At 40.3% G+C, this 15347-nt stretch overlaps 1 protein-coding gene across 1 annotated transcript in view; it reads left to right on the top strand.

Annotated features, from left to right (window-relative positions):
* arhgap15 (Rho GTPase activating protein 15) overlaps positions 1-10550 on the top strand; it is a 41180-nt gene extending 30630 nt beyond the window's left edge. Inside the window, exons 13-14 of the mRNA XM_053496397.1 lie at positions 2742-2847; positions 9644-10550. Coding sequence (XP_053352372.1) covers positions 2742-2847; positions 9644-9827 — 290 coding nt within the window. The 3' untranslated portion in view covers positions 9828-10550. The remainder of the gene's footprint in view (positions 1-2741; positions 2848-9643) is intronic.
* Positions 10551-15347: the final 4797 nt, after the last annotated feature.

The raw sequence follows: 15347 nt of genomic DNA, 5'->3' as shown, positions 1-15347 counted from the left end.
CTCCGAAGCAAGCTTTATTTGAACAAAGTAGGTCTCTGTGTTTGTGACTGGATTACTTTGTACAGTTGTTTAGAACTTGGTCTGTTTACCGCATCCTGAAAAACAAACCAAGGATGCTATTTTACATATATATTATAAATCATATAGCGTATTATTGCTTCATAAACACATTTAGTCCATGCATGCTAAAGTTTTCATGTCGTATGATGAGACAATGCTATAATATGAGACGAAAAAAGTAACTATAGCTCGGTGTACACCTGTAATGTCAGCCAGAAAGGATTGTGGGAAAGGACTAACGAATCACATGATGTATAAGTGCAGCCTGGTTTAGATACAGGCATTTTTACTCTGTTATATATTAATGACACTGTCCACACCATCTGTCCACAATGCAGAACGAGGGACCATCTCCAATATGCTCACCACCAAAGGCAAAGTAATTAATGACAGCAATAATGCCAGCAATAATGACTAGATTAAATATTTCACAGGCCGACTGCCACAGAGTTGTCAAAGCCAAATAAGTGTTGAGGCTTTCACAGATTGGGTAAAAGCAGAACATTTGTCTAAAACCTTTTTTTTTTTTTTTTTTTACGTTATTAAAAAATCAGAACAAATCTAACAGGGATTATGATGATAAACTGGCCCTCCCATCTTTCTCCACAGTTTAGTAATCAAAAGTTGTTTTTTTCCTCTTAATCATCTGCTTGTGTGCCGCATCATTATATCTGTACCTAAACACTGGCACTTCTAGCAGTGGGTCATAGCCTCTCTGTCATGCCTAGAACTTGTTCCCTGTCTGTGCTTAATTGGAAAACCTGGCATCTGACAAGGGCATCTGTTAGCCAGGGCCGTGCCAGCACGGTGAATACATGGAGACATCTGCTCCATTAGTGCCCAGGGGGCATCCCGGGCAGTACAGTAGACCAGGGGCGTGATTACTGCCAACTCTTTTCCATCTCACAATCGGGGGGAAAAAAAATAAAATTATCACAGCTATTAAAACTATTATTGATAATAACAGCATGAAACACAATGAGGTGTGCTGAAAAACATCAGTGGCACAGTGGTGTGATACAGTGTGGCCTGACATAAAGCAGTGTTACTGTTACCACCCTTACATTGATTTTTTTTTTCTCTTTTACTAATAACAGGACATCTTGAAGTGTTTTAATCTGGCACTGCACAACACTTTGACATAATTTACTTTTAACATATTTAAAAAAAAAAATGATATCTTTAATTCGCTTATTTAACTTTGTAGAAAGTTCTTGTTATTAGTTCTGTTACAGCAGATATAAACAGGCATTTCCTCACTAGTCTCTCTTTTAAAGTAAATAAAATGCAGTTTGTCATGTGATGTGAAGAAAAACATTTACTTATACAAGGCTTCATAAAATGGCAAAGCAGTTTTAAGGATATCTGTATATATAGTTTAAAATATTATAATAATTTCCAAATGTGCAAACCTGAGGTCACGGTATTTTAAAAGCACGGACACAGAAGACTCAAAAGATGAATGAATAAAAAAAATCTTTCTACGGAAAGCTTTACCATACCAACAATAACACAAACTACATTATACTTAAGTGGACTGGATGCTATAAAAGTCACTAGGAATGATCTGTTACTATAGCAACAACAATGTATTAGAGCGAGTGCATTAAATATAAACCTGTAAATCAAATTACAGCCAGCACTACAGTCACCAAAATTATATTCAAAAAATGTTGGTGAATACCCATGTCTTCACACGCACTTTCTGATCTGTAGTTCGTGTCAGTGCGTGTGTATAAACACTTGTTGCGGAAAAGGACTTGACCTAAGCTGGAAAACAGCTAATGCGGTGCAGGCATCTGACCTGCCCATAAGTGGCTCAGCATGTCCGTGTACACCACACACACACACACACACACACACACACACATATATACAAACACGTACACAGGTGGTGCTCCTCAGCAAGCAAAATCTGTTCCCAAACATCTGCTTAGGGATCAGATGGCCTGTTCTCGAAACGGATGCTGGAGTAATAGCAGATATTATTACACGCACATACAGTTATCGATCCTAGCGTTAAACGTATCTCCTGATTAACTGCTGACTAACTTACGTCCACCTTTTTAAATGATTTCCAAAGATTCAATAACCACTCCCAAGGTGCAGGAGAGCAGCCAGACATGAGACAGATGGAGGGGGGAGAAAAAGACCTCTAAAGGTCAACAGGGTTGTTGTGCACTTTGGACAACATGCAGGTTGGCTTCTCAGGAGTGTTTCATGAGGCGAACAGCCATCTGACATGCTGGGGGAGTAGAAGGTTCAAAAGGTGATCATTTAATGCTAGTGTTACATTACATTGCGAAGGCTTTTAAAAGGACCACAGGTCCTAAAAACCGTTAGAGTCAACGAAACGATCTCCGGGTGAACGACTATAATAATAATCACTATTTCATGCTGATTAATAAAGAGATTAAAGATTTTTTACAAGTCGATCCAAAGTTAATGTATTTAATTAAAAATATTGTAATATATTTAAAAGTTATACAATATTCAGATATGGTTTTGAATATAAAGTGCTCTGGGAAATTAAGCATGAGGTCAGGGTTGAAGAAATTTGAGCGTTTTTAGAAACTTCTTTCATTTGGAGCAATGAAAAAAAAAAAGACAAAGAAAAAACTATTTATTATCATATCAATAATATATGACTACTCCATCATTTCTCTTTTTTTTCTCAACAGAATCAAAGGAGCAGAAGCAGAAGGTCCAGGCGCTAAAGAAGCTTGTCAATCAACTCCCCAAACCCAACCACAACACCATGAAGTTGCTATTTTATCACCTGCAGAGGTTTGTTAGACAACAAAACACTTTAAATTCACTCAAATCCTGGACAATAGTGAAGGCTTGCAATCTAATCCCAATCCATTCCTACTACATTTGAGACTGACTATAGAAACTATCCATTTTGGTATGTAGTTATATACACCAGGAAAGAAGAAGCACCATGCGCAGGGGGGGTGCAAACTGGAGCACTCAAGTCTCTGTCCATGCTAACATAGCTGGCACACTGACTAGGCCATATGGCTAGTCTCCATCTCCCAGAAGGGGTGTTCCATCCCACTTTACCCTTCTGCACATTTACCACCCTGCACAGGAGGGCTAGAGGACTCGGCTCGAAGTGATGAGTCCCCCCACAACCCCCGCACCAACCTCACAAAAAAACCTTCTTTTTTTTTGCTCTAAAGTTTGAGTTGTATACATCAGGTTGAGCAGGTGACATAAGGAGTAAATTTTTACCCTCTCATAACTGGCTTTCCTCAACTTCTTAATTATATTCGCCTACTATTATTGTCGTTTTATGCATATTAATGAGCATATTGAGCCTCGGAATAACACAACAGACGGATGAGACGGTGTAATATGAAAATAGATTTGTCCCATAATCTTCACGATTGTGGCACAAGAGCACGTGTCCAGTTAGTCGCCGTATCGGCAGCCAAATTTCACTTGTTAATGAACCAAGAAGACTACAGTTAACAAGTCGACAATACAATATACGTTCCAAGCTAATGCAGGCACACACATAAAGCCATTAATTCTTTCAAAGGAGACTTTAATCTGTTGAACTTTTATTTTGCTGACTGACTCGCTGTTATAGTGGAACTTGTGGCGGTGCTGAAAATCCCTGCAGTGCCACCAAGTCTGTCCTTTCCCCTTAGCTGTATACTACCAGACGTCTCGCGAAGCATTAGCGTACGTGGGGAACTTCAGGCTTCTCTGCATTGTGGGGCTACACCCAGAGCGACTGATGTGGTTCATACATAACTCTCACTTTGGACTTTTTATTTTTCTCACTGCTTGTCTTTTCCCCCACCTCTCGCTCTGAGAAGAGCTCTCTTCATGCACTAAAGTCCAAAGAATGTGTGGTTAAATTACATTAAGTGACATTTTCGCCTGAATTTTTTCTTTTGTTATTCCAGAACAGATAATCCAATGGCCAATAAGCACACAATAACATTGAGAAGTGTTCAAGTCAAGGCAGAACTTTTGATTGTGCAGAATAACAGAACACAGTTATATAGTAGGATTAAAGACTTCCTTTATTTCTCTATATAATCCCCTGCTACACTAATGCACTTATCCCAGCGTTTCACTAATGCTTGGATACCATCAAGGTAGAAAGTCTTCTCAGTATGTCGATGGTCGAAAATGGTCCAAAAATGTGGAAAGGGCTTGGGCAGAGGTCAAGACTATACAGAGGATGTGGCAATATTTCAGTTTAGTTACTGTAATGTGCAAGCGGTGTTGGTGAATGATTGTGTGTACAATACCAGACAGATGCATCTCTTCTGCAAGTTGGCCCTTGATTTTCACTAATTAGGCGTCCACTCACTGGATTTTCATGGATACGACTGCAGTGAGCTCAGAGCCACCCTGAGTCCTGAGCCTCCTAAAAAACATTCCTACTGTTCAGATGTTCTACTGCGGCTGAAAGTCTCATCACTATACCGTGCTTGAAGTCTTCTGTAGATCTCAATTGGTTTTATGTCTTCATTCTCCAGAAAGTTCATCACAAATCCCGGTTTGACTTGAACACCCCCTCCACCAATAAATCTGAATAATGGGTGTTCTTTCAAACAAAGCTCTGGGGAAATATAAGTGCTAATTGAATGATTTCCGTAAATAAGTAACTTTTGAATCTTATTTGGAAACTTTTGGTAGCAAATGAAGCCTGAATGCATGTTTTCATTGTAGATATTTGCTTGGCATGTCACGATTCCAAGGCTAACTGTCAATAACGATGCAAAATTTCCCTTCATTTGTAAAGCCTTAAATGCTACATGGTTTGGCTGCATTTGCAAACACACAAACAAAAACAGCCTCCTCAATCTATAAATCTGGAAACGCCACTCTAAGTTATAGCAATTTGAGCCTAGTTTCAAATCTGCTCTGACCAAAAACCTGTCATGCCCAGTTAAAGCCAACAGGAAAAACTCAGATCTTAACCAACCTTCTTCCAATTATCTCTTTTTTCTTCTTTGTCCATCATGTTGGACAGGTTTTTGAGTAAGTGTTTCTTTAGTGAAACAGGTATGCAGCATCTAAGTTTGACCCAGAATCCCTTGCAGCTATGCCTGTGTTGTGGGCTACATTTTCTCCTTGGCTCGGCTTGTTCGAGGAGTGGCGGAGAGCCTTATGAAGTCGAGAGCCCTTTGTTGTGGGCGCGTGGTATGCCCGTGTGGAACCAATGTTCCCGTTTTCCTCTGGCCCATTGGGGCCTGTGTTCAATAAAGCAGTTGTGTATTCGCATTGTGATGATGTGGTCAAGGCAACCGGCTCTCTCGAGCTTGCATTCGCTCAGCCATGCTATTTACGTCTCTTCTTGTGGGTGTTTTTGTCACCGCCACTCATATTTCCCATTTGCCGCAAGTGATTTAAAAGATGGTAGGTTTCGGCATTTTTGTTGGTAATTCAAGGTTCCTTTTTGTGCCGGAGAAACCTGGATCGACCTTTGTGGCCAGAATAAGCTGATCAGGATCCTTAAAAAAAAAGGATGTCTCTCATCTGGCTTTGATGTCTCAAAAGTAGAAGGAATGTTGTTAGCAAATGAATAGTCCAGAAAAATAACAACATTTGTCAGAGGATACATGCGATCATATGTCCTTGTTTGCAACTAACAGACTTTACAACTTCTCCAAAAGCAGCGCAATCTTATGGAGAAAGATACACATTTTAAAATCACACTGGATGCTAAACATATTACACAGCATTTTTAACTAGACACGAGTGCAGACGCTGAAACAATATTAAAGAAAGTCAGAAAGCAAATTACATAAAAATCACTAGGCCATATGGTTAGTCTCCATCTCCCAGAAGGAATGTTTCATTCCACTTTACCCTTTTGCATATTTACCACCCTGCACAGGAGGGCTGGAGGACTCATCTCAGATTGATGAGCCTCCCCCTACCTCAAGTCTCTCCCAATGCAACGTGCCCTTTCGCCTTTAGTGATATAGTTTGCTGGGTTGCATATGTCAGGTCCCCAATCCGAGAGCTCAAATGATACAAGTTGGTTTAGTCAGTTTCTCAATCACTTTGTTGATTTGTATATTCCTGAATTTTCTTCTTCAATCATGTTCACATCACAAGATTTACGTTTTCCTTCGATCTGAGGCAAAGTCTTTTAAGGATCACCTATGTTTACCAAAGACGTTTAGATGAAATTCAATCCATCGTGTGTATAGAAGGAAAAGAAATGGATCTACACTCACTGACCACCTTATTAGGAGCACCTGTACATCATGCAGACACAGGGCAAAACCTTCAGTTAATATGCACATCAAACATTAGAAAGAGGAAAAAATGTGATCTTGGTTACTTTGATCGTGGCATGCTTGTTGCTGCCAGATGGGCTAGTTGGAGGATTTCAGAAAGTGCTGATCCCCTAGAATTTTCATGCACAATAGCCTGTTAAGTTGACACAGAATGGTAAGAAAGACAAAGGAAACGTACAGGGAACATCCGTTTTCCGATTGCATAACAGGGTTGAGAGGACATAATTATTTAAATTTCTACAACCTTCCTGTATGTTCAAATTATTCTTAATCACTCTTTATATCCGTGGTGTGCTGAAAAGCTTCTCAGACTGCACAGTATGTCAACCCACACCAAACTCCTTCCTGTCAGGCTTAACCAGGATGTAGAGGGTACACAAGACTGGACAGCTGAGGATGGAAAAACACCACCTGGTATGATGAATCTTAATTTCTGCTGAGGCACACAGAAGGTAGGGGCAGAAAGGATAAATGTTGAGACAACCTGCCCTGTGTCAAAAGGTCAGGCTTGTGGTGGTGGTGTAATGGTGTGTGGAATGTTCTTTTGGCACACATTAGACCGCTTTATACCAATCGAGCCGCTTTTGAATGCCTATGCGCATATTACTACTGACCATGTGAATCCTTTTATGATCACAGGTTTTCAATCAAATAATGCCTACTGTACTTCAGGCATGATAAAGCCTTATGTCATCACAAAACAAAATTGGTCTCTAACCACAAATCTAACAATGAGGTCAGTGGTCCTCTCCAGTTACCAGATTTCAGTACAGAACCTCTGAGATGGGGTAGAATGAGATATTCACAATATGAACTTGCTGCTGACAAATCTCCAGGAATAATATCATGCAATCATCCCAACACGGAATAGAATCTGAAATAAATCTCTCCAAGACGTACAACAAAGAAGAACCCTACCCAACATTAGTATGGAGTTTGTAATGAAGTAACCAAGCAGTTCAGATCTTACCATTCATTAGATGATTCTGTAGTACATACAGTATAGCATCCAGAGAACAAAAGAAGCAAATTTACCATTAAACAATAAAATCTAAAATAAGCTAGACAGGTCTACTCAGTGGTACTGTCTGTCTTCTCTCTTTTAAGTTAAGGCCATATTCTACTAATGACATAATTTAAAGCTTGGAGAAATGCCTCCTCTCCAGTGCCCCATCCCAACCCTAATTTATTATTCATCTCGTCCTTAAGGACTGAACGAGGCTGACCCAATTAGCAAGAGCTTCCTAGAGAGGGGGAGGAAGGACAGGGGCAATTGTATGCTGTCCTCCATTTCATGTCAAGTACTGTTCACAAACAAGATGCTAAGTAATAACCATTGGCATCTTAAGTAGCGCTTGTTGCCTTTCATGCGGGGTATCTATGATTTGTCTGATTCGATCGAGCGCAGCACAGTCACCCGCGGTCAAGCTGGTCCTCAGTATCCATGCTTCAGTCAAGTGAAACAGTCTAATGAGGGCAATCGTCTTTAAGCCATCATATAAGAGCAGCGTTCAAGTCAAACTGATTTTTGAATCTGCAGAATAACACAACAGGGTTATTAAAGTAAAAAAACTACTTTAAAAATTAATTTCTCTATATAATACCGTGCTACACTACAGCACTAATCCCAGTATTTAACTAGTGGATACCATCAAGGTAGAAAGTTTTCACAGTATGCCAAAGACATGATCGAGATCCTGATTTTCTGTTTCATGTCTAAAACACTGGCCTCCAAGGACCTCCTTTAACGGTCCAAATACTTCATGTGCAAATGGCTTGGAGCAAGGTCTTAAACAAGTTAGTGACGAGTTTTCTGTCGATTTTCAAGCATTCAGGCGTTCTACTCGTTCAGTGGGCCTCAGCCAGGTTCGTCATTCATGGATGTACGACCTTCTCTAAAATGCTTGCACAATTCAAATGTCTTATTGTCACTAGGACTCTAATCACCATACAGTGCCAAGTTTTACATCTTCAATTCAGGAGAAATTTCATCACAAGTCCCGGTTTGACTTGAACACCCCACATAAATGGCTAATTTTAATGAAAAATTAGCAGAAGTATACAATTTCAATAGAATATTGCAGTGGCCTATATTTTATTTGATCAAGCAACTCGTACTTGCTTGTGTGGTTTTGTGTTTCATCATGTACAGTAAATTATTATAGTGCTCATCTAAAAGTAATGAACTAATTAAAGCTCGGTCACCATTATTATTAATTCAGTCCAGCTACAATGAATGTAAATTGTGTAGGGGACAATGAAGGTACAGGGATAACCTAATGAAATAATTACAGAAAAAAATACTACAGGATTAGGAAGATGGGGAAAAAGCTTCATATTAAACCTTTTAAAAAATCACTTCGGAAATGAAGTCTTTCCCTCTTTAAGATCATTAGCGCACCATTAGCAATGGCAGCCAAGATCCTTACATCACACTGTGCTAATTAGGTTAAAATGCTGGTGGCAGGACGAGTGTCTGGCTATGATGTACAAGGGAAACGAAATGGCCGAGGTTAATTATACGCATTAAAAAGGGGATTATTGGAAGTGCTTGGGCTGCCCTTTTAGGTTACGTTGCTCCGATTAAATGGGTCTCTATAGGGCAGGAACACACACCAAAACAGGTCATGAACAGCCACATCATTAGTCCTCTCTCTCATTAGGCTCATTATTTGCGGAACATTAATTGATGATTGATGGGTGTATCTGTGGAAACACCTATCACTTCTAGGGACAGGCCTTTTTCGTACTCCTGAACGTCCAAAGTATCACAATAACGATATGCAACCAGAGAGAGTACAAAACATTTTTGCCACTGAAAAGCCACAAGACCCTTTTCTTACAGGACGTTAAAGCCTACCCACAGTCCACCTCAGAGCTCTTAGTCATGATCCCATTGACAACTTGGAGTATAGCCTTCAGCCACAGTCCCACCCTCCTTTTCCAGGCCTCATCCCATTACAGAGGTTGTAGGCTCTGTCTTGATTTATCCTAAGAGCCCTCTGGTACCCCAGTAGCAATTGTTTGAGTGATCCAGCCAAACCTCAGCTCTCAGGGATAATACATTAAGTCTCTTTACATACCTCCAAAAGACTAAGCTCGAGTCCTCAGATCAACTTTGCCCTCCAGCCACATCTTAGATGCCCCTAGGCAGATTTTTCAATTGTCTGCACAGCACATTAGCAAAAGACCAATAACAGTTTGGTACAGTACTACCAAGTAATCCTTTATTAAAGGTACAAGCTCATATATTGATGGAATATTCTGTTGCATTCTTTAACATTCCCCATTCACATTTCTTTTCACAGAGTTTTGACAAAGTCAAGGCAAAACCTCATGTCAAGCCAAGGCGTCAGCATTGTTTTTGGACCGACTCTTATGTGGCCTGAGCTTGACGCAGGGAACATGGCAGTCAACATGCTGTACCAGAACCAGATAGTGGAATTCATGCTCATTGAATGCGTGGAGATCTTTGGACCAGAATCCAAGTAACAAGTGCTGAAATATACACCGATCAGTCATAACATTAACACAACAAAACATTAACACGTTAACACTGATTATCAATTATAACCAGTGAACTGGTGACATGATCATGGGCACCCAAGGCTCACCCATGCCCGCAGGAAACAAAAGTCAGCCCATCCGGTCTGATCTCCACAGAAAAGGTGAGGTGTTGTGGAGCCGTGCGCTGTCCAGTGGCACAAGGGGAATATACACAATAATGGCCATCATGTTTTTCATTATAATGTTATGGCTGATCGGTGTAAAAGGAGCCATTTTATGATAGGACTACTTGTACATTTGTTTTTTATGTGAAAATCAGACAACAATGTAAAGAAAAAGGGCACTTGCAGGACTTTTTAGCCCTCGAAGCAAATGCATTTCTTAGTGAAGTTTTAAACCAAGTAGATTTTGTGCAGCTTTTGTCTTGGGTTTGTCTTCGCACACAAAGATTGTACAATATAAAACAATTTAGTGGCTATAAGTTGATAATAGTCACATTAAAATGTACAGTAATAGCAATAAATAACTTTCTAGACTGATAAATAAACATTTAGGTCACTTACGGTACGGTTAATCCATTTAAAGCATTTTGAGCCCTGGTGATTCCTAAGCAGTTTAGTCTTTTTGATGTGTAAATGGTTACATGGTTTCCTCTTTGTTTTTTTAACCATTGTGTCATAAAGACTTGTGTATTCATGTAAATAATAATTTCTTTGGCTTGTCATTTGAATTACGTTTACATTCAATCCCAGCTATATTGTATATTTCTGTAGGGTCAAGCTAAACAATTTTAGAAACATTTTATATACTGATGATATAAGTGTATAGATACACTTCTCTCCCCCCCCCCCCCTTTTTTTTTTAAACTATTCGTATTACATGTTTTTGCTGGAGTTTGGAAATCATATATTGGTCAACCGAGTTAAAGCACCACTAGCTATTCAGCCAGTTATATGCATCCTCTGAGTCGGCATGCTGTCGTGAAAATAGATCCAGTGTTCTTCAGAACTGCCACAGCGAAAACGCGACGGCCACAATCACATCGGTTTCTAATCAAACTGCCAAAAGTCCTCTCCAATTCCCCCAGCAGCGGTGCCTTTTTATTCGCTCTCCGCAAGCCAATGCTGAGACGCGCTGCATGAATGTGTTTTTTATTCCATCCCAGAGATAAGACGGAGTCTGTAATTACGCGGAGAGCCAGTGCTCTAAATCAGACTCTTCATTTTTTTGGCACAGAGTCGAGTAATGATGAAGGGAGACTGGAGAGAAAAGGGGGATGGGAGACACGAGCCAGATATGCTAGCTTGCAAGTTTCTCAAAATCCATTGTGAACATAAGAAGGAGAAATGATCTAGATGCTGGGAGCGAGCTTCCTGGCAGTGCCAGTTATCTCTAGATCTGGAACGGCATGGTCAGGCCACTGGGACATCCACTGCTGCATGTTGCTCACTCACCACAAGGAAAACAAAAGCAAGGTTAGCTGCTGCTGTGTGTAGAGTAGCTTAGATTTGGTGACGCACTGCGGGTTTCAGTCGAAGAACATTGATTCTATCTAAACATAATAAAAGCATAATGTCTCTCACGTGTGGAGTTGGAAAAATACAACATATGATCAGTTCCACTATAGTACTGTAGCTTCAGAAGTGGAGAATAGACCTCAAAATGAGCTTTAATAAATATGCAAATCTTTCTATTAAAATATACTGTACTTTTTTTTCCTAGGATGTTAAAAGAAACCCGTAAAAAGAATATTTATACACCCTGTTTAAACACCTTCTATACATTTTCCTGGCTGGACATGGCGCATTTCTGTCCAAAAGAAATACTGACCTGAAACTACAAATCACGAAACGTACACGCATCACAAAAAAAAAAAAAAAAAAACAGCACATAAATTTTTGCACACCCAAAAGCAATAAGAAAACCGATCTCATCATGGCGTCCTGTTAACGTCAGGGCCGTGTAAAAGACCAGTCGACGCCATGCAGACTTCAGGACGAGATGGAGACTGTGGGCTTCGTGTTTTCCCTAGACGAGCCAAGACGCTTCACGTCTAAAGATTTCATGTTCTAACCGGAGACCACTGAGCTCTCGAGGACACCCGCCCCTCCACCTCACACTCAACACACACTTTTGTTTTCCCCATCCCTCTTGGCAGAGCTTCATGGAAATGGGTGTCTTTGTGAGGATGAAAAAAAAGAACTGAATGCTTAAAAAAAAAACTGAAAAAAGTAAATGAAAGCATAACAATGCTGCGTCCTTGTGAACTGCCTGCCATGTTCTAACCACCAGGCCCCATTAAAAGGGGGAACATGTTCCAAGAGAACATGGCAGCATATTGATAGCATATGACTGTGTCACACAAGGACAGCGCTCTGCCTCAGCCTTGCTTTTACATTAGGAACACTGGCACGGTTAGCATTAGTTCTTAACTACTCGTAAGCCTTTACACCGAGTATGCATTATAGGATTTGTAGAATGAACAAATTATAATAATATATTTATAATAATTATAATAAAAAAAGTCTGACTACATATATCGACTGGTCAGTTTATTAGGAACACCTAAACCCCCCCTCCCCCCCCGCCCCGATCCCCCCCTCCCCAATTTGTTTTGCATCCACCCAATTTGGATGGGGTACAGCAGCATAAAATGCAAAGAGTCCTGCAGAGCTTTAGTTCATGTTCGAATAAAGCATCACGAAAATGTTGCGTCTATGACTTTGACCACGGCATGGCTGTTGGTGCCAGATGGGCTGCTTCGAGTATTTATGAAACTGCTGATCACCCATGATTTTCACACACAACAGTCTTGCAAGTTTACAGACTTTGTATGGGAAAAAAAAACAACAACATTTAAAAAAAAAAACAAGTGGGAGTAGTGAGGTGGGTGGAAAGGCAGTTGTTCCTGAACATGACAAGTCTTTGTTCATGCCACCTGTGTGAGTTTGTCATTATTCTATGTCTCAATTTTTAACCAGCGAATCTGTACTAATACGGGTTTGAATGCTATAGGTTTGAGGAACCATACGTATACAGCACCCATACAGTATATATAATCACCAATTAACAGCACCTCAGATTAGAGCTGTTATAATAATTTGACCGCCTGCAGCATTGTTTTTACAGTGTAGGAAGAAAATCATGGAGAGCACATGCGTACTACTCATATGTCAAGTGCTCGCTTGTTTATCAAGTTATAATTTATTAATACATTTTGCTCATCTTGCAAAATGCTTGCAGACCAAGTTACTTGCAATCCAAGGTTACACATTGAGCTGTGTCTGCTACTTATGCTTTGTAAAGCCTTCTTAAAGGCTTAAATATGAGTTGCTGTTAATTGATTTCTAAGGCTGGTAACTCTAAATGAACTCCTCTGCAGCAGAAGTCAATTTTGGACTTGCTTTCTTGAGAAAGCAAGTCATGAGAAACTGCACAAGTTCATTGGAACATATGTTTTCCCATCATTCAGAGTTGCATTTATTTTCAGAGTTGCATTTATTTTAAATGCTTTATTGTGATATCTGGATTAATAAATAAATGAAATCCCAAAAACAGGAGCCAGAGGCTTGAGATGACATATGTCACTATCACTATTCAATTCAATTTTCAATTCAATTTTATTTGTATAGCGCTTTTAGCAATTTTCATTGCCGCAAAGCAGCTTTACATAGTCAAAAGAATTATTTAGGTTTGTATGAAATGTGAATTTGTATGAATCAAAATGGTCAGTTTGTCCCTGGTGAGCAAGCCGAGGGCGACAGTGGCAAGGAAAAACTCCCTGAGATGGTAAGAGGAAGAAACCTTGAGAGGAACCAGACTCAACAGGGAACCCATCCTCATTTGGGTGAAACAAAAAGCAGTAAATGATCTGCATTTATACAGTGTGTAGGGTGGGAGGCAGTTCAGCTATAATAGCTGATGTTAATTGATGTTAATATGGAGTCCAGGTAGTTATTGAAGACCCAGGTAGACTTGTAAGAAGTTCCAGTCATGAACTATCGAACTGTCAAGTCCCCAGAGAAACAGTTGCCAACACCAGTCAAGGCCAGAACCATTTTCTAGGTAGAGAGAATCATTCCCAGACACCAGACGCATCCCAGAGAGACACACGGGGCATCCATGTGACGAGATCTTCAGCCAGAAGCGGGGCACCAGGATGGGTCAGACAGGTCCGGAGGGCAGAGGGAGTCTGGATCACTGGCAGCTCAGGAACGACATGTGTAGCTCGACAGAGAGAGAGAGAAAGAGTGAAAGGGGGAGACAGGAGGAGAGAGGAAAAAGAAAGAGGGGGGGAAAGAGAAGAAGAGGAGAGATGGCAGTTAGGTATGGTCACAGTCACACAATGTATAATGTGAATGTATATTAACTGTAGCGTGCAAGCAGAGACTCCGGCAGGACTAACTATGACAGCATAACTAAAAGGGAGGAGCCAGAAGGAAACACAAACATGAGGGCTTCCTGACATGTAAAGCAAACAATCACCTCACCGTCAGCAAACCTGAGTGATCAATGAGAGTGAGGAAGACAGCATCCAAACATACCAGTTTACCATAATACTCTACGTCCATGAGTCCCCCAGATCTGCTCCTTTACCTATGGCAAATCTATTTATAAAAATGCTCGGCTAAATAAATAGGTTTTTAGCCTGGACTTAAACACTGAGACTGTGTCTGAGTCCCGAACACTATTTGGAAGACTATTCCATAACTTTGGGGCTTTGTAAGAAAAAGCTCTGCCCCCAGCTGTATTTTTCATAATACGCGGTACTGACAAGCAGCCTGCATCCTTTGATCGAAGTAGGCGTGGCGGATCGTAAGACTAGACAGTTAGAGCTTGAAAAAAAATATAGCCTGGTTTGATGAATGTCTACTTCTTTTGCAACATGCAGACATGCAGTAATCTGTTCTTAACAATATGAATAAACAGACATGGTCCATCTCGTGGGTGCCTTAGCACCAATCCTACCATCTTATAGAGGCTACTTTCAGGATGTTAATCGACCAGGTCACAAAGCACAAGTCAACTCAGACATGGTCCGTTTCTATAACAACGACTTCATGATACTTCAACAATCTGGGCACTTAATTTTAATTCTTTTGCACACTTTGGGAATGTTTACAAAAGAAGAGTGTGTATAGGGATTAAGGTGTTGGAGTTGTAATCTGTGAAGGTCCTGGGTTCATACGTAAGGCCCACCTTGCTGCCATTGTTGAGCCCTTGATCACGACCTTTAATCCATTATGGCTTTTATGTGTAATGAGATAAAAATGTATGTCACACTGAATAAAAGCATCTGTTAAATGCCATAAATGCAAATGACTATCATGGCATGACTCTCCACCAATTAACACAACTTAGAACCGAATCTCAAAGAAATATTAACACCCAGTGGAATCCATGTCATGTTATGACCCGAGTTTGCTCTGATAGCCAAGAAGGTCCTACTGTAACTAGTATAAGCGAGATTCTCCTAATAATGTTGCTGGTACGTCTAGTAACACA

Source organism: Clarias gariepinus, chromosome 5 (genome assembly GCF_024256425.1).
Source record: "Clarias gariepinus isolate MV-2021 ecotype Netherlands chromosome 5, CGAR_prim_01v2, whole genome shotgun sequence".
Lineage (NCBI taxonomy): Eukaryota > Metazoa > Chordata > Actinopteri > Siluriformes > Clariidae > Clarias > Clarias gariepinus.
The sequence above is the reverse complement of the archived record's forward strand: the minus strand, read 5'-3'. Positions and strand labels throughout refer to the sequence as shown.